This window comes from Oncorhynchus clarkii, chromosome 5, assembly GCF_045791955.1.
Source record: "Oncorhynchus clarkii lewisi isolate Uvic-CL-2024 chromosome 5, UVic_Ocla_1.0, whole genome shotgun sequence".
Taxonomy (NCBI): Eukaryota; Metazoa; Chordata; class Actinopteri; order Salmoniformes; family Salmonidae; genus Oncorhynchus; species Oncorhynchus clarkii.
This window is the reverse complement of record NC_092151.1, coordinates 8950422-8969108: the sequence shown is the minus strand read 5'-3', so window position 1 is coordinate 8969108 and position 18687 is coordinate 8950422. Positions and strand designations below refer to the sequence as shown.

The 18687-nt window shown below is 45.6% G+C and overlaps 1 protein-coding gene across 2 annotated transcripts in view; it reads right to left on the bottom strand.

Annotated features, from left to right (window-relative positions):
• The window catches only part of LOC139408296 (receptor tyrosine kinase-like orphan receptor 2), a 131650-nt gene extending 113354 nt beyond the window's left edge, over nt 1-18296 (bottom strand). Inside the window, exon 1 of one of the 2 annotated variants that reach the window (XM_071152008.1) lies at nt 17907-18296. In XM_071152008.1, the coding sequence (XP_071008109.1) occupies nt 17907-17994 (88 nt within the window). In that variant the 5' untranslated portion in view covers nt 17995-18296. The remainder of the gene's footprint in view (nt 1-17906) is intronic. The other variant, XM_071152007.1, reaches the window with a different exon arrangement.
• Nucleotides 18297-18687: the final 391 nt, after the last annotated feature.

The following is an 18687-nucleotide window of genomic DNA, read 5'->3' as shown; positions in this document are numbered from 1 at the left end:
ACAGTAACGTTTGAACCATTCAAACTAGAGACCAAACCTGTGGTAATTAGCATAAAACTTAATGGATTCAATACAACAAATAAGCACACAGTGGTAGGGCCTCAAGTGGTGCAGCGGTCTAAGGCACTGCATCACAACAAGCGTCACTACAGACCCAGGTTTGATCCTGGGCTGTATCACAAACAGCTGTGATCGGGAGTCCCATAGGGCAGCGCACAATTGGCCCAGCATCGTCCGGGTTAGGGGAGGGTTTGGCCGGTGGAGCTTTACTTGGCTCATCGCAATCTAGAGACACCAGGTGGCGTGGCGAGCCGGACGCCTGCAGGCTGTCCTCGGTTGTCAGTTGAACAGTGTTTCCTCCGACACATTGGTGCGCTGGCTTCTGGGTTAAGTGGTAAGCGGGCTGGTGTTAAGAAGCGCGGTTTGGCGGGTCAAGTTTCAGAGGACGCATGACTCAACCTTCCCCCCCCCCGAGCCTATTGGGAAGTTGCAGCGATGAGACAAGATCGAAATTGGGGAGAAAAGGGGGGTAAAATAAGAACACATGTTATATGCTACCGCTCTTATCAATTTCAGCTACAAACATTAACGTTTTCAAAACTTAAAACCATAAATGCTTTGAAAACAAGCACACCACATTTTCTTCAGGAAATGTATTCTTCTAGTTCTTTTCTTAGGCTGTGCACTACGGGCCAAAAATGTACTTTTACCAACGTGATGAAACTGTTGCTCTCCTTGCTGAAACAAACAAAAAGAGTCGTCGGTTTCCTAGGCAACACCACCCACAATGCAGCAGCAGCACACACAGAATGAGTAGACCAGGCTTGGAACCTCTAACCCTGGCATTTTGACTGGCGAACTCTCAATGGCTGCCTGATATTGTAATGCAATCATTTCCATGGTAATGTAGAATGTTTATTCACATTATGTTAACTGGCTCATGCAACAGAATGCATTTTTTTTGCAATGTCAGTAGGGTTGAATCAACTAATCACAGCACATATTTTACATCTTGCTTTGCTCTGATTGCTACACTCGCAATGGCCGACAGTCCACCCATTATGCCATCATTGACTTGAACGGGGATTCCTGTTCTATTCGTTCTATTTCTATGGCAGCGCATGCAGTCAGGAGCGGAGCGAACAGTTATTACGGTGACCATGGTCATTTGGCTGGCCAATTACCGCCATCTAAAAAAAATGGCATCCCATACATGCTTTTTACTGCTTTTACTGTCTACTAACCTAATGTAGCAGGTGTAAAAACACACCAGAGTGGAGTTCCCTTGTTAGGTTGAAAATACTGTATCCCTGAAAACCGGATGTTAGTGTTTTCTGGCGACCCTGCACAGGCTGACTTGCTACTGGATGCTTTAAATCCTTTGGAAACCTCTTAACAACCAGATGATGTGATTAAAATAAAACACAAAGTCAGAAAAGTAAAATCAACAGTTGAGTCGCTGCTTCTCGCCCTGAGGGGTCGTTGTGTTTGCATTACTAAGACGTTAATACTGAAACAAACACTTCCATACACAGCTCCTGCCGGCTAAGAGTAACTTAAACAGAACAAGAGGAAAGCGAGCCACACTCCAAACATCGAAATGATATAAAAACATGTCGTTTTTGAACGATGTCACACACATCTGCAACCCCATTGGACGACAACCAAGCTCTCAGAAAACATGATCCTTGTCATCTGTCTCTGATTAATTAGGGAGCGGAGAGAGGAACTCTGGGTAATTGTACGCTGCTAAGTTTTCTAATGTAATCTAAATCGGAGACCACCAGTGGAAACTTCGCTTTTAGGCAGCAGGGGCAATACAAACACCCAATGACGATCGAGTCATCAAACCACTTACTGGTGAGCACAGGTTGAAAGTTGAAATTTCACTGTGGGAATTTGGAAGGAATTTGTGGAGATAGTTTTTTTCCCTGGCTGGTGAACATGACATCAGAACCCCACAGGCCCCTCCTCCCAGCTCATAACGTCAGAAACGAGTGATGGTGGAGGTCTGTAATTAGAAGCATATGCACCAAACATAAAAGCATTAACAGGCATTATTGGTTGTTGCAGAAAATGAATATATAAAAGTCCAAGATGGTTTCTTGAACATGGCTTTGTTATACAGTATGGGCTCTTCTAATTGGCTCCTGTTCTGGTGTATGAAGCCATGCTGTGTTTTAATTACATCTCCTTCCTGCATTTCCCATCATCATTTCTGAGTAAGGAAAACCAAATCAATCATCAATCAAGCCAGTTAAATCATTCACTGTGCTGACCTTGGCTAGTAGCTCTATTTCACTTCAGTTCAGACAACAGACATTAGGAGAAAGCTCTTCCACATTGTGATAAACATCCCGTCAATGGGAATAGAGCAGCACGTTTACAGTGTTGCTAACACACTGGCAGTGTGTCTCTGTAGTTTTTACATTTGCAGCGAGATTGTATCGCTTGTCTGCGTACAAATGGAATTCTCCCCCCATATTACCGATTCAGATGCTATCTCCCCCACCAGCGACAGAGCTCGCCCTCATCGTCAAGGTAACTTACGCACGGTAACTTCATCCCAGTGGCTGGGTTAAAACAACAATGGTCGTCTCGTAAAATGGAGGCACTGCCCTTTGAAGCCTTGGCCATTTGGAGGCCTAAAAAGACAAAGATAATAAACGAGGTGAGGAATGAAAGCTGTGAAGGGGAACCATCTCCTCATGGCATATAGCGTTTACATTTTTACTGGCTCCGAGATAAAGTTAGCGCAGTGCTAAACAGAGTATTGTCACCTGTGTTTTGTGTTCCGATGAAGGACATTGGATTTGGACAAAAAGTTAGTGAACATGGCATGCAGAGTGTCATCTACTGTTTTCCGTCGGTCTCGCTTCCTTTATCCTGACAGCTAGAGTATGCAGACATTACCTTGAGTACATCTTTCCGGTAGTGAATAACGCTCTCATGGCAAAAGGGCATATTTCATTAAGCACAAAGCTTTGTAAGTGAATGCATTTGGGCTTGCGGGGGAAATGTCTCCCCCATTCCTTTCCAGGCGCCCTCCATCACCAAGCTATGATTAACAAAGCATCTGTGTGAGGAGGGACAGACTTTATCTAAGGGGCTTGTTAAACCCCCCACTACGCACATGTCATTTCCGCACGTTCGCGGGAGACTGTTTTTAACTCTTCTGTGAAAGGAAAACAAAGCACTTGGAAAAAAATTGGACAGGGTCGATCCACTTGGAAAGAGAATGATATGTTCTCATTTGGGGTTGTTTAAAACATTCGAGCTATCATGCTTTTTCACTGGTTGTGTGTATGCTAGTGCTTAGGCTACACAAGGGTTTGAAACATCACTGCCAATTGTTGACAAATGTTGAAGGTTCTTCCTGGTTGGGATGTTGGTGCCGTTCAATCATTTGATTTGCATTTTTTTGGTCACTACACTTTATTGACTTCACTGCGGAGAATGTCAGGATCAAAAGGAGGTAGTGGAGAAGTACACGTGTTTGGAACGAGGCCCATTTGTTTTAATTAAGTTAGGGGAGGAAGCCAAGACAAGAGCCCCGGGCTGGAGAGAGAAATATACAGAAACACACACACAAAAAAAAATAGCAGTCGACTTTAAACAAGGTTACACAGTTGGGGAAGTATGTGCTATCAAACATGAGACAACGTCCTGTGACTGTTTACGAGGTAGATTAGGAACAGATCGGAGAACACGGCCTAATGGTTTATTACGGGCCCAAACAGCTTGCAATCTAAACAGACATTTGCCAGGCAGGCACATGTGAAAATTATTTAGAAAAAATAAATAAGCTGTAACACTCATTCATATCACATGAGAAATGAAAATACTTGTGTCGTATGAAAACTGATTAGAACATATTAAGAAACTTACTGTCAAATATTCAGGGTTCACTGAAATCAGAGTCAGAGCAAATGCAATTACCTGAAGAAACAGTTTTGAGGAGTTTTATCAAATTATATTTAAGTTCTATACGTCATTTGGAGAATAAACGAATGTAAAAATAACTATGACATTTGAGCTAATGTCCTAAATAAAAATAGTCATTCATATCTGTGGAAAATCAAATCAACACTAAACAACAAAAGCCATGTGTAATAAAATGCTCCTTCACCTCTTGAACTTAACTTAGCCTGATGAAGTTCACATTCTCCCTTTGTCTCACTGATGGTCACAACCACTAATATGGCACGACACCACAGTTCAGGGAAATCCTCAACACACCCCATTCAGGAGTCAACAGGAGAGCGCATCCATTTTTTCAAACACTGTCAAAAAACATTAGGGCAGGACAACGAGGGTCTACTTGCCATCGTTACAAGGCCAAAATTAACTACAAGCTCAAAACTCCTTCCTTGCCCCGTGTTAACTCTCAAAATATCTCTGATGCAACACCCCAGAAAGCCAGCCTGTCTAAATTCAAAGAAAAACATTACTGAAAACTACGAGGGGGTTGGCGGAACGACATCTTCTAAACTTCTCAACCAGGAATCTGAACCAAACACTGCTGGTTGAGTCAGGGAAATTCCTCACGCCAAGTGAGGACCTCAAATAAACCATCCCCATCTCTCACGCCACCGTTATCACCTCACATTCTTTTATTACATTCCTGCATTTTAAGTGTCCTTCCTCTTGTCCCGGCTTTCATGTTTATTACAGAGCTGGAGTACCAGTGGATGAAATACTGGGCTCTTGGGAACACCTGGTGCTGGGGTGGTGGATGGTAAAACCCTTTTGGATTCAGCTGTTCAGGTATGTGATGGACAATAATGGAAGCCACACCTCACCACATCTTCATTACCCAACTAGCTACAGCACATGTCAAAAGTCATTCCACGGAGGGCCAAGTAGCTGCGGGTTTTTCGTTCCTCCCTTGTACTTGATTGATGAATTACGGTCACTAATTAGTAAGGAACTCTCCTCATCTGGTTGTCCTTGGTCTTAATAGAAAGGAATACCCCAAAACATGCAGAAACTAGGCCCTCCATGGAAAGAGTTCAACACCCCTGAACTACAGGGTCGTTCCACCTCAAAAAGCACCAGAAAGAGGTTTGACACCTACCATCTCAGATAGTAACTACTACAGAAACAAAACAGGACCGATTATCATTCCTGAAAAAAATTATATGTCAACAAAATAATGTTATCTGAGAAATTAAGTTAATTTATTGCACCCAAATTGGCCATTTAAAATGTATAGGATTCAGATCATATCCAATACATATAGTACCCGACAAACGATTTGGACCAAACTTCCTCCTACCAATGAGTAAGACATGAGGGAACCCCCCCATTTTTTTTGTCAAGAGCCCCCCATGGACCCCCACGCCAACCTCACCCCAACAACTAGTATACAGAATTAGTTCTCTCTGTTTGACAAGTAGTACGAAGCAGTGTCTTAGAGAATTGCTTCTCCATAATATGTCATGTATTCCCTGTGAATCTGGTTGTTTTTCACTTGCTCTGTGAAATTAGTAATTGAAGTTGCTTGAATTAATTTCCCATAAAGTAGTGTGATAATACGATGTAACTAGGTTTTGGCCGTTGTTCCTACTCTACCGTCACACTATTTTATCAATTTTGCTGGTCTCTTGTGTTTATTAAATAGATCACAACATTTCCTCTGCAACTTCGGAAAGGGAAATCTAATCGATTTTCACACACACACACACACACACACACACACACACACACACACAAAGGGGCCGTTTCCTGGACACAAATTAAGCCTAAGAGAACGACAAACTGAATCACTTTCATGGAGGACTGGTTTCTATGGTGAGGATGACCACACAATGTATTTTCATCATGAGCAAAAGCTATTGGTTTTCTACCCAAAGTTGCAAAGAAAATGTTGTGATCTATTTAATACAGGGAAAGAACACATCTCCAGATTCACAGGGAATACGTTACATAGTATGGAGAGGCAATAATCCAAGCGGCAGGTTCATACTACTTGTTAAACATAGAGAACTGATACTGTGTACTGGTTGTTGGAGGGGGGATTGGACTGGTTGTTGGAGGGTGGGGTTGGCGTGGTTGTTGGAGGGTGGGGTTGGCGTGGTTGTTGGAGGGTGGGGTTGGCGTGGTTGTTGGGGTATGGGGATTGGCGTGGTTGTTGGCGTGGTTGTATTGGCGTGGTTGTTGAGGGGGTGGGATTGGCGTGGTTGTTGAGGGGGTGGGATTGGAGTGTTTTTTTGGGGTGGTTGTGGCGTGGTTTTTTGGGTGGTTGTGGCGTGGTTGTGGGATGGTTGTGGGTCCATGGGTGGCTTGTGACAATTTTTGGTCCAGATCGGATGTTGGGTACTATAGTTATTGAATCCTATACATTCCAATGGCTAATTTGTATGAAAATGTAATTATCTGAGATAACATTTTATTATCAACAAAATAATGGTTTCAGGAATGCCAAGATTACCTGTTCCTGACTAAAGAAACAATTTCAGACAATTCCAACGGCACATTTTCTAAATGTTCTAATTTAATCTAGGAGAATATTTCCCTCCCTTGTTAAATATCATTTGAAGTAATTTTCCTTACCGACATCCGTCCTTATCTTTATATTCAAGTTACGCCCATCCTCTTTGTACACACCCCTGGCTTTGACCATCTTTCACTCCCTGTAACTATCATCTGACAGCGTCCTATGATCCCTTTTACAATCAAAACAGACACGGACACAGAGACAGAGAGGCAGAGAGACAGAGGAGAAAGAACCAAACCTAGGAGGTTATGACAATCTTCTAGACTTTCTGATTAGCCATCTTGAATGCAGTGTATTGTAGTAAATACAGTCACTTCTAACATCATTAAAAGTATACTAGCTATGGAATGAGCAATTTCCTCCACAAAACACCCTGAGCTGTACTAAAGGGGAGGTACTGCTGGTTTTCTTATGGTCCTTCTCAGCAGGAGTGGTTCTCCTTCACTGTAGCACCGAAGGCAATTAGTTGGATGTGTTCACATTATGGGTAAATAGGCACGGCTCTGTTTTACATGCAATCAAGATCATTTTGCCCAATCAACGAAGTCAAATGAATGTTCCAGCCAAATAAATAAAGAGCACTGCGGGTCACAGACAAAAGTCATTATCTTTAAGAGTGCAAGCTTTTTCAGTCATTGGCTAGCCTGGCTTTCTGTTGAATAGGAGCTAGGTCCAAGAAGGTATAGTTTCATTTGGAGGAGAAACTCAAGGTAATTTTCACTGACTACAATGTACTAAAGTAGTCATAATAAATTAGTTGCGATTTAGGTTTCAGTGCTGTTTTTTGCCATCATAAATCTGACTGAAAGATACAAGAAAAACACAGCACTTAAAACGGTAGGAGAGAAATTCCACAAAAATACTCATATCGATGTTGAAATTACAACCAAGAGTTCTAGACCCCTGCAGAGACATACATAGAGGCACCAAAGCTGAGCTGTTGGTGCTAAAGCAACCGCATTAATGACACGTCCTTGGTTTATGGTTTTCTACTGATGAAATATGATCTGTTCTTGGAGGAGACTGGTACAGCAAAGCAGATTTTTAGCGATTTAAGAACATTCAATTTGCCTGTGTTTACCTTTCTATGCCTCATGCAAAATTCCAGATTGAGGATGGGGGGAAAAAAAATTATAAATCGCTCTCAAAACATTTTGAATTACCTTCACATTAGTGTTGCACCAGGGACAGAGGAGAGATCCAATTTTCCAACAGAAGGCCACCGCATTAATATTCCTTTCCACTGAAAAGTCAATGTTCATCTTTGAGTTTGGTTAGACCTTTTCCCTCACTATAAATCACTGGATCTCCTAGTGTGGTTTTCAACCGTCTTGAACCAAGTTACTCCTAAGTGCTGATCTGAGGTCAGATTTTCCTTTTAAGATATGAATTCCTTTTAAGATATGAAGAGTAAACTGACCCTAGAACAGTACGGTTTACATTACCAGCGCCTCATCTCACCGAAACCAGTGCAACAGAATCTGTAACAATTTAGATGTTCCTTTACAGATGATTGAGGCCTGGTGTTCACTATTCAACTAACTAAACACATGCCGTCCGTTTCATGTATTGAGAGCCATCTGTAGCACGCAACAACTAGGCCAACTTTTACAGCTAGGACGGACGAAGACAATAAACAGTTACGGATGTCAGCGGAGTAGCAGTTGACTTTCAATAAATCTATGCATATAGTTTGTTGAACATCTGAGAAGCTGTTGGGGACTATCCAAATAGGGCTGTCCAGATTACGTGAATGTACACAGATTCTGGTGTTCTTTTGTGGCCTACTATTTTACTTCTCTGGTTTACTGATGCCCTAACCTAATTTAGAAAATGATTCAGCTTAAATCGGAGTGTAAGTCTGAAGGTTCCAAACAAAATGGGGACCAAGAGATCCAAGTTCAAAAGAACTACAACCAAGCTGAGAACAACAACATGTAATGGTCTTGTTACACGTTTCAGTTTGTTCATGTTATTCTATGAAATAAGGGGGAAATGAATGATACAATAGGACTGCTGTTGGTTTGTGTCAAGCCTTTCTTAGGCTTCCTCTCTACTCCGTGACCGCAGCTCTGAGCGACTATTCCGGGGCTGTGCTTTGGGTGGCCCAAAGAAAATGTTACTATGTGGCTTTAATGCGGTGCGTGGATGAATTAGGGCCCTCCAACTGCCAGAAGAAAATCATAAGTTTCAGAGTCAGCACAAATTCCACGGACGTTAGTCATCCAACAGAATGGCTTGGAAAACTCTCAAAATGTCAAGAACAAGCTTGGCACAGAAGGGTAATGGCTGTCAATCACACCAAGTAAAATGAGCACCTTGTGTAAAATTTTAGGTGTGAGAAGACAAATGACTGACACAAATAAATACATATTTTAGAGAGAGAGAGTTCTAGAACTTTGCATTTTGTTCTTTGCCACGATACTAAACGGTATCCCAATACTGGTGTCATCCTGGACCTACTAGACTAGTATGCCTTTAAATCCATTTGATATCAAACCGATTCAAATTAAAATATCATGGACAACACGCAACTGTGTTCAGGGGTTGGACAAAAAACAGGGTTAGACTTCCTATATTTTCCTAGTCACTAGTATGACTAGAAGCCTAGCAAGAAAGGCTGGTTGGGACCCTATAGATGTGCCTTCTAATAGCATGACTTAAAGCTCCACCTGCTCTTGCAGGAGGCAGATCAGCCCTCTTGTTTTCTGTGTCGCTCTTCTCCCTCCATCCTGGCATCTTTCAGCACTCCCCACGTGTCAGATTATCTAATGACGTGATGCTGAGATCTCATTTCCAGCCAAGGCCCCCTTGATTACAAATGGAGCTCTTCTCCCACAACTACAGGTATGCCTAAGAAAAGTTGCGTTTCGACAACCCAGCATGGCTTTCTCGGGGTAATTAATCCACCTGGGATGCTTCGTCTGGGCCCGTATTCATAAAAAGAGTCTCAGACCCGGTCCATGTAAATGTTATTCATTATGATATAAAAAGGCAAAACTGATCCTAAATAAGCACTAATACTCTAAAACTCTTTAAGAATAGGGGCCATGGTCAGATAAAGCTCCGTGCATGATCAGCATTGAGGTTTCTGTGTTTGGATTTTTATTCTTTGGGATAAGCATATAGGGAACCACTGGGAGAGGGTTGAGTTGATAGCGGAAGGGGGAAGGTTGAGGGTTGGGGGGTGGGCGAGTTTTGATAGCGGAGGATGAAAGGTAGAGGGTTGGGGGAGAGTTGACAGCGGGGGAGGAAAGGTAGAGGGTTGGGGGAGAGGTGACAGCGGGGGAGGAAAGGTAGAGGGTTGGGGGAGAGTTGACAGCGGAGGAGGAAAGGTAGAGGGTTGGGGGAGAGTTGACAGCGGAGGAGGAAAGGTAGAGGGTTGGGGGAGAGTTGACAGCGGAGGAGGAAAGGTAGGGGGTTGGGGGAGAGTTGACAGCGGAGGAGGAAATGTAGAGGGTTGGGGGAGAGTTGACAGCGGAGGAGGAAAGGTAGAGGGTTGGGGGAGAGTTGACAGCGGGGGAGGAAAGGTAGAGGGTTGGGGGAGAGTTGACAGCGGGGGAGGAAAGGTAGAGGGTTGGGGGAGAGTTGACAGCGGAGGAGGAAAGGTAGAGGGTTGGGGGAGAGTTGACAGCGGAGGAGGAAAGGTAGAGGGTTGGGGGAGAGTTGACAGCGGAGGAGGAAAGGTAGAGGGTTGGGGGAGAGTTGACAGCGGAGGAGGAAAGGTAGAGGGTTGGGGGAGAGTTGACAGCGGAGGAGGAAAGGTAGAGGGTTGGGGGAGAGTTGACAGCGAAGGAGGAAAGGGAGAGGATTGGGGGATGAGCATATAGGGAACCACTGACCACAACCTGAGAATGCACAATGAGGCCTTCATTCTGACAATGTGTTCTCTATGCTGACATTGCATGTCATCGTTGGTGCACATCTACATGGGTTTCGTGTGATAGCTGCTCGGTCGTAGTGACACACCATACCTTAGCCTCTCCTCCTCGCTCCTGTTCTGCTAGAGGGGAGTGCTGTGTACATCAACACGTCAACTACCATGTCAGTTTCTATTCTCTCAGTTGTCACCAGCTGGTAATTACAGAACAAAGGAGACAATTACTGTTCTCTGCACACTGGCAACGAACTACTCCTTATAGGCATGAGGGCACATTGATATGAACCCCCTTCATGTGTTGAGTTCGTGAGTGAGATGAAAATTTATATAAATATCCAAATCTAGACTATGCCAATCAGGAAAGCTGCCAAGCCTACAGAGCTATGCCTAACTATGCCAAATTGTAATGCATTAGAGGACAAACAGATGTAAGCTTGCCAAAATTGTATTTGCAAGCTATGTTATTGGCATGGCTCAAATATTATGAAAAATGAAGAGGGGGGATCAAAACTGTTGTTGAGATGCGGGGGAACCCGGAGCAGGGAGCAGCTTTGAAGATTTCCGTCCGCGGCCTGAGTTAACACTAGATTAGCTGGCTGAACTCTGGCTAACTTCTCTACCACGTCCAGTCCCACTACCTCTCGCCTTACTTCACAGCTCAGCTGCGGGAGAGGCAAGGGAGAGGGTTGGGGAAGAGAGTGGATAGCTTAGGAGGAAAGGGAGGGGGTTGTGGGGGTTGGAGAGTTGATAGCGGAGGAGGAAAGGTAGAGGGTTGGGGGAGAGTGGATAGCGTAGGAGGAAAGGGAGAGGGTTGTGGGGGTTGGAGAGTTGATAGCCTAGGAGGAAAGGAAGAGGGTTGTAGGGGTTGGAGAGTGGAGAGTGGATAGCGTAGGAGGAAAGGGAGGGGGTTGTGGGGGTTGGAGAGTTGATAGCGGAGGAGGAAAGGGAGAGGGTTGTGGGGTTTGGAGAGTTGATAGCGTAGGAGGAAAGGTAGAGGGTTGGGGGAGAGTGGATAGCGTAGGAGGAAAGGAAGAGGGTTGTGGGGGTTGGAGAGTGGATAGCGGAGGAGGAAAGGGAGGGGGTTGTGTTGATAGCGGAGGAGGAAAGGGTTGGGGGAGTGTTGATAGCGAAGGAGGAAAGGGTTGGGGGAGTGTTGATAGCGAAGGAGGAAAGGGTTGGGGGAGTGTTGATAGCGAAGGAGGAAAGGGTTGGGGGAGTGTTGATAGCGAAGGAGGAAAGGGTTGGGGGAGTGTTGATAGCGAAGGAGGAAAGGGTTGGGGGAGTGTTGATAGCGAAGGAGGAAAGGGTTGGGGGAGTGTTGATAGCGGAGGAGGAAAGGGAGGGGGTTGTGGGGGTTGGAGAGTTGATAGCGGAGGAGGAAAGGGAGAGGGTTGTGGGGGTTGGAGAGTTGATAGCGGAGGAGGAAAGGGAGGGGGTTGTGTTGATAGCGAAGGAGGAAAGGGTTGGGGGAGTGTTGATAGCGAAGGAGGAAAGGGTTGGGGGAGTGTTGATAGCGAAGGAGGAAAGGGTTGGGGGAGTGTTGATAGCGGAGGAGGAAAGGGTTGGGGGAGTGTTGATAGCGAAGGAGGAAAGGGTTGGGGGAGTGTTGATAGCGAAGGAGGAAAGGGTTGGGGGAGTGTTGATAGCGAAGGAGGAAAGGGTTGGGGGAGTGTTGATAGCGGAGGAGGAAAGGGTTGGGGGAGTGTTGATAGCGGAGGAGGAAAGGGTTGGGGGAGTGTTGATAGCGGAGGAGGAAAGGGTTGGGGGAGTGTTGATAGCGGAGGAGGAAAGGGTTGGGGGAGTGTTGATAGCTGAGGAGGAAAGGGTTGGGGGAGTGTTGATAGCTGAGGAGGAAAGGGTTGGGGGAGTGTTGATAGCGGAGGAGGAAAGGGTTGGGGGAGTGTTGATAGCGAAGGAGGAAAGGGAGAGCGTTGGGAGAGTTGATAGCGGAGGAGGAAAGGGTTGGGGGAGTGTTGATAGCGGAGGAGGAAAGGAGAGGGTTGGGGTGGGAGAGTTGATAGCGAAGGAGGAAAGGGAGAGTGTTGGGGAGAGTTGGTAGTGGAGGCAGTAAAAAAAAAAAGCAAAAAGAGAAACCTGCCCTGTTTGTAACTCTTCTTCTGCCAGTCCCCTCCCCTGTTTGTAACTCTTCTTCTGCCAGTCCCCTCCCCTGTTTGTAACTCTTCTTCTGCCAGTCCCCTCCCCTGTTTGTAACTCTTCTTCTGCCAGTCCCCTCCCCTGTTTGTAACTCTTCTTCTGCCAGTCCCCTCCCCTGTTTGTAACTCTTCTTCTGCCAGTCCCCTCCCCTGTTTGTAACTCTTCTTCTGCCAGTCCCCTCCCCTGTTTGTAACTCTTCTTCTGCCAGTCCCCTCCCCTGTTTGTAACTCTTCTTCTGCCAGTCCCCTCCCCTGTTTGTAACTCTTCTTCTGCCAGTCCCCTCCCCTGTTTGTAACTCTTCTTCTGCCAGTCCCCTCCCCTGTTTGTAACTCTTCTTCTGCCAGTCCCCTCCCCTGTTTGTAACTCTTCTTCTGCCAGTCCCCTCCCCTGTTTGTAACTCTTCTTCTGCCAGTCCCCTCCCCTGTTTGTAACTCTTCTTCTGCCAGTCCCCTCCCCTGTTTGTAACTCTTCTTCTGCCAGTCCCCTCCCCTGTTTGTAACTCTTCTTCTGCCAGTCCCCTCCCCTGTTTGTAACTCTTCTTCTGCCAGTCCCCTCCCCTGTTTGTAACTCTTCTTCTGCCAGTCCCCTCCCCTGTTTGTAACTCTTCTTCTGCCAGTCCCCTCCCCTGTTTGTAACTCTTCTTCTGCCAGTCCCCTGCCCTGTTTGTAACTCTTCTTCTGCCAGTCCCCTCCCCTGTTTGTAACTCTTCTTCTGCCAGTCCCCTGCCCTGTTTGTAACTCTTCTTCTGCCAGTCCCCTCCCCTGTTTGTAACTCTTCTTCTGCCAGTCCCCTCCCCTGTTTGTAACTCTTCTTCTGCCAGTCCCCTCCCCTGTTTGTAACTCTTCTTCTGCCAGTCCCCTCCCCTGTTTGTAACTCTTCTTCTGCCAGTCCCCTCCCCTGTTTGTAACTCTTCTTCTGCCAGTCCCCTCCCCTGTTTGTAACTCTTCTTCTGCCAGTCCCCTCCCCTGTTTGTAACTCTTCTTCTGCCAGTCCCCTCCCCTGTTTGTAACTCTTCTTCTGCCAGTCCCCTGCCCTGTTTGTAACTCTTCTTCTGCCAGTCCCCTCCCCTGTTTGTAACTCTTCTTCTGCCAGTCCCCTGCCCTGTTTGTAACTCTTCTTCTGCCAGTCCCCTGCCCTGTTTGTAACTCTTCTTCTGCCAGTCCCCTGCCCTGTTTGTAACTCTTCTTCTGCCAGTCCCCTGCCCTGTTTGTAACTCTTCTTCTGCCAGTCCCCTGCCCTGTTTGTAACTCTTCTTCTGCCAGTCCCCTGCCCTGTTTGTAACTCTTCTTCTGCCAGTCCCCTGCCCTGTTTGTAACTCTTCTTCTGCCAGTCCCCTCCCCTGTTTGTAACTCTTCTTCTGCCAGTCCCCTCCCCTGTTTGTAACTCTTCTTCTGCCAGTCCCCTGCCCTGTTTGTAACTCTTCTTCTGCCAGTCCCCTCCCCTGTTTGTAACTCTTCTTCTGCCAGTCCCCTCCCCTGTTTGTAACTCTTCTTCTGCCAGTCCCCTCCCCTGTTTGTAACTCTTCTTCTGCCAGTCCCCTCCCCTGTTTGTAACTCTTCTTCTGCCAGTCCCCTCCCCTGTTTGTAACTCTTCTTCTGCCAGTCCCCTGCCCTGTTTGTAACTCTTCTTCTGCCAGTCCCCTCCCCTGTTTGTAACTCTTCTTCTGCCAGTCCCCTGCCCTGTTTGTAACTCTTCTTCTGCCAGTCCCCTGCCCTGTTTGTAACTCTTCTTCTGCCAGTCCCCTGCCCTGTTTGTAACTCTTCTTCTGCCAGTCCCCTCCCCTGTTTGTAACTCTTCTTCTGCCAGTCCCCTCCCCTGTTTGTAACTCTTCTTCTGCCAGTCCCCTGCCCTGTTTGTAACTCTTCTTCTGCCAGTCCCCTCCCCTGTTTGTAACTCTTCTTCTGCCAGTCCCCTCCCCTGTTTGTAACTCTTCTTCTGCCAGTCCCCTCCCCTGTTTGTAACTCTTCTTCTGCCAGTCCCCTCCCCTGTTTGTAACTCTTCTTCTGCCAGTCCCCTCCCCTGTTTGTAACTCTTCTTCTGCCAGTCCCCTCCCCTGTTTGTAACTCTTCTTCTGCCAGTCCCCTCCCCTGTTTGTAACTCTTCTTCTGCCAGTCCCCTCCCCTGTTTGTAACTCTTCTTCTGCCAGTCCCCTGCCCTGTTTGTAACTCTTCTTCTGCCAGTCCCCTGCCCTGTTTGTAACTCTTCTTCTGCCAGTCCCCTGCCCTGTTTGTAACTCTTCTTCTGCCAGTCCCCTGCCCTGTTTGTAACTCTTCTTCTGCCAGTCCCCTCCCCTGTTTGTAACTCTTCTTCTGCCAGTCCCCTCCCCTGTTTGTAACTCTTCTTCTGCCAGTCCCCTGCCCTGTTTGTAACTCTTCTTCTGCCAGTCCCCTCCCCTGTTTGTAACTCTTCTTCTGCCAGTCCCCTCCCCTGTTTGTAACTCTTCTTCTGCCAGTCCCCTCCCCTGTTTGTAACTCTTCTTCTGCCAGTCCCCTCCCCTGTTTGTAACTCTTCTTCTGCCAGTCCCCTCCCCTGTTTGTAACTCTTCTTCTGCCAGTCCCCTGCCCTGTTTGTAACTCTTCTTCTGCCAGTCCCCTCCCCTGTTTGTAACTCTTCTTCTGCCAGTCCCCTGCCCTGTTTGTAACTCTTCTTCTGCCAGTCCCCTGCCCTGTTTGTAACTCTTCTTCTGCCAGTCCCCTGCCCTGTTTGTAACTCTTCTTCTGCCAGTCCCCTGCCCTGTTTGTAACTCTTCTTCTGCCAGTCCCCTCCCCTGTTTGTAACTCTTCTTCTGCCAGTCCCCTCCCCTGTTTGTAACTCTTCTTCTGCCAGTCCCCTGCCCTGTTTGTAACTCTTCTTCTGCCAGTCCCCTCCCCTGTTTGTAACTCTTCTTCTGCCAGTCCCCTCCCCTGTTTGTAACTCTTCTTCTGCCAGTCCCCTCCCCTGTTTGTAACTCTTCTTCTGCCAGTCCCCTCCCCTGTTTGTAACTCTTCTTCTGCCAGTCCCCTCCCCTGTTTGTAACTCTTCTTCTGCCAGTCCCCTGCCCTGCGACTATTTTCAATAGTTCCCCTCAATAAAATTGCACCATGTGAGGCAGTTCTGTTCATAGCGTCACTGGTTGTGTGTCGTGATTGTAGCAAAGCTATTGGTTAGTATTACAAACACATAAGTGATCCACTACCATGAGAGATGTGTTTATTATGCTCTTAATCTAATTCAAATCACTAAATTAGAGGGCACCTCGTTGCAACGCCAAGCATGGTCTGTTTACTCTACACTGAAAAAGGGGCCAGACATCAATCATTTTGACCTGCTGTTACCATTGCAAGTTTTAAACTGCATTAGGGTTGGGCACTGCAGGGAGAAACACTGGAAAATGTATGTTATGGTTTTGCTTGTGATGAAGGAAAAAAAAATCTGATGTATGAACACAAAGTTGTTTTAGAAGTCAAGAAATAGGACCAGTTATCACCAAGTTGGCATACCTGGATATTGCCATGGCTTGAACATACAAGGAGGACACCCATACAATGAGTGGAGCAGCGGTATAAGGCACTGCATCTCAGTGCTAGAGGCGTCACTCGACACCCTGGTTCGAATCCAGGCTGTATCACAACCGGCCGTGATTGGGAGTCCCATAGGAAGGTGCACAATTGGCCCAGCTTTGCCAATGTTTGGCTGGTGTAGGCCGTCATTGTAAATATGAATTTGTTCTTAACTGACTTGCCTAGTTAAATAAAGGTTAAATAAATAAAACCCATATAGCCTTTAACGTAAACAATGTTTTCTCAAGAAAAGTCATACAAAAGGTACATTTAAAAGACAATGTGTGCATAATCATTCCAGTTAAAGAGTACAGACATCAACTCAAGGCTAAAAGACAGCCTCAACGCATTCACATTCTAAAAATCAACTACTCTTTAGAGAAGAAATGCTCCTTTGTTCGATGGTAAAGACGATAGGCCTGTAAGTTCAAGGGCTGGTTATTAGCAAGTGAAACTATTAGCATGTCAATGGCCAGTTTGAATATCCCCCAACACCTTTTGATGGGATGTGAGTAAGGAGCAGAAGAGGTGTGAGCCTTCTGTGGATACCCCCTGCCCCCTCTCACCCCCTTCACATACCTCCCCAGGCCAGGCCAAGCTGTGCCTGGCCCCATCAACAGGCACTTTTATTCTATTTATACCCAAACCCCTGGATGAGAGACCGTTGCGCCAGCCAGTAAAAAAAGAAGCCTGCGTGACCAGTAGCTTATAAATGACAGAATTTGTAAAAACGAACTAACCACCACCAGGTGAAAAGAGCAAATCCTTTAGCTTGATTTTGTCGTTAAAAAAAATCCGCTGCAATTGAAAGCAATTCCATAGGAGTTCCATAACCATTTTTTTCCTTTCAATCATATAGGCAGGCCTATAGTCTTTTCCCCCAATCATGAACCACTGTAATTCTACTAAGGTAGTCAATTACGTTATTGTATATGTTATTGGAAGGTCCTTTGAGGGGACCTGGAGACACAAGGTAGGCCTACATGATCCTAAATCTCTGTCCTACCCCCCTTTGACCTGATACCAAATGGCAGGACCTGGGGACCCAAGCTGAAAACAGGAAATCCCAACATCTGTCACCCCCCCACCAGGGTCTAAATGAATTAGCAAGACTGACAAAGACAAGAGATCACTTTCAAATAGGCAACTGATTAACACCTTCACCAGCCGTGGCCTCTGCCTAGTAATCCTTGGTTTTATAGGAGATGGATACTGAATATCATTTAGTGTCATGGCACTAAAACAGCCTCTTCAGTTCGGTCTATAGACCAACCACATTTCAGATCACACACATTAAAAACAGGACAAAGATGGCTACATTTTGAACTTGTCCAATACAGTGCACCACTCTATTCTATTCCTTGAATAAACGGGCCTAATTAGGACGAGAAAAACACACTCTCCTATTCCACTAGGAACTTCTAGGGGGTGATTTAAAATGACCGAAGTCTGATCATCACAACCTGAATGTATCCCGCCCCAACAACAATGGACGTGCTTGTTGAACCAAATCCAAACGTCCCACAGACAAGAAAAGAACTGGAAAAGGTCTGACAGGAATCATAGGAAAAAGAAACCACTGTAGTATTCCAATAAACTCTTTCAGAACCTAACCCTGCGATGCAACACAGAATACGAATAACGTATTCATGTATGCGAAACTGTGCTATCCTACTGTAAACTATTGCTCAAACTTCAGAAACGGATGGCATTTCTTATTTAAGTTTTTTTTTAACTACGCAAATTAAAGTAATTGAGATTACTCACTGACATAAAACGTGCTAGCGTATAACACGAAGTTATAAATAACTGCGAATTCCAAGGTAGCACTTACCTGCGGATCTCAAACTTGGAGCCAACACAACCGCAATAAGGAAGCTTTTGAAGAGCTTGATCAAAACACCACTCTTTATCCATGCCATGGTTCCACAAAGTGCTCATGCAGTTTTATGAAACTTGACCTAGGAAAGTCTCATCCGATATGCAATACAGGTATTTATTTCAATTATTATCTTGGGAGATTGAATTCGTCTGGGGAAAAATTGAAGTAGTAAGTAGCACTCAATGGGATAAAAACTACGGTGTGCAATAAACGAAATTCCTGTTTATAGTAGCTAGTTGTTCTGAAAAAATAACGGCGAATTTCATCCAGTGCATTCAGAGGGAGACCGTCGAGAGTCGCTATTCCTTCCTTAACTGTTGCCCGAAGTATCCTAGTTCAAAACGTCAGCTTTCTTCACACATGACGTAGCATGGAACTCTCCCCCAAGGAGTGAAGCAACTTTGGGGCGCTTTGTGTTGTGGGAGAAGCGCCATCTACGGGCGAAATATGTGATACGTTCAAGACCTTGACGTGCAACATTGTTTCTGAGAGGTCTGCTCTGTGGATCATTTGCTCATTGGTCGATATCTACAATAAGGAACTTATTAATGATTCTTACAATCATTTTACTAACCCTTAAAGCCGAAATATGCGATTGCTACATACATATTGGGACTTTTAAATGAATTATATACCGATTGATTCTTGAAGAATATAGAGTATAAATCCTCATGTACTTAATTAAGTTCAACAGTTGTCTTCCATCAGAACCCAAAATAAACTTGTTTTACTC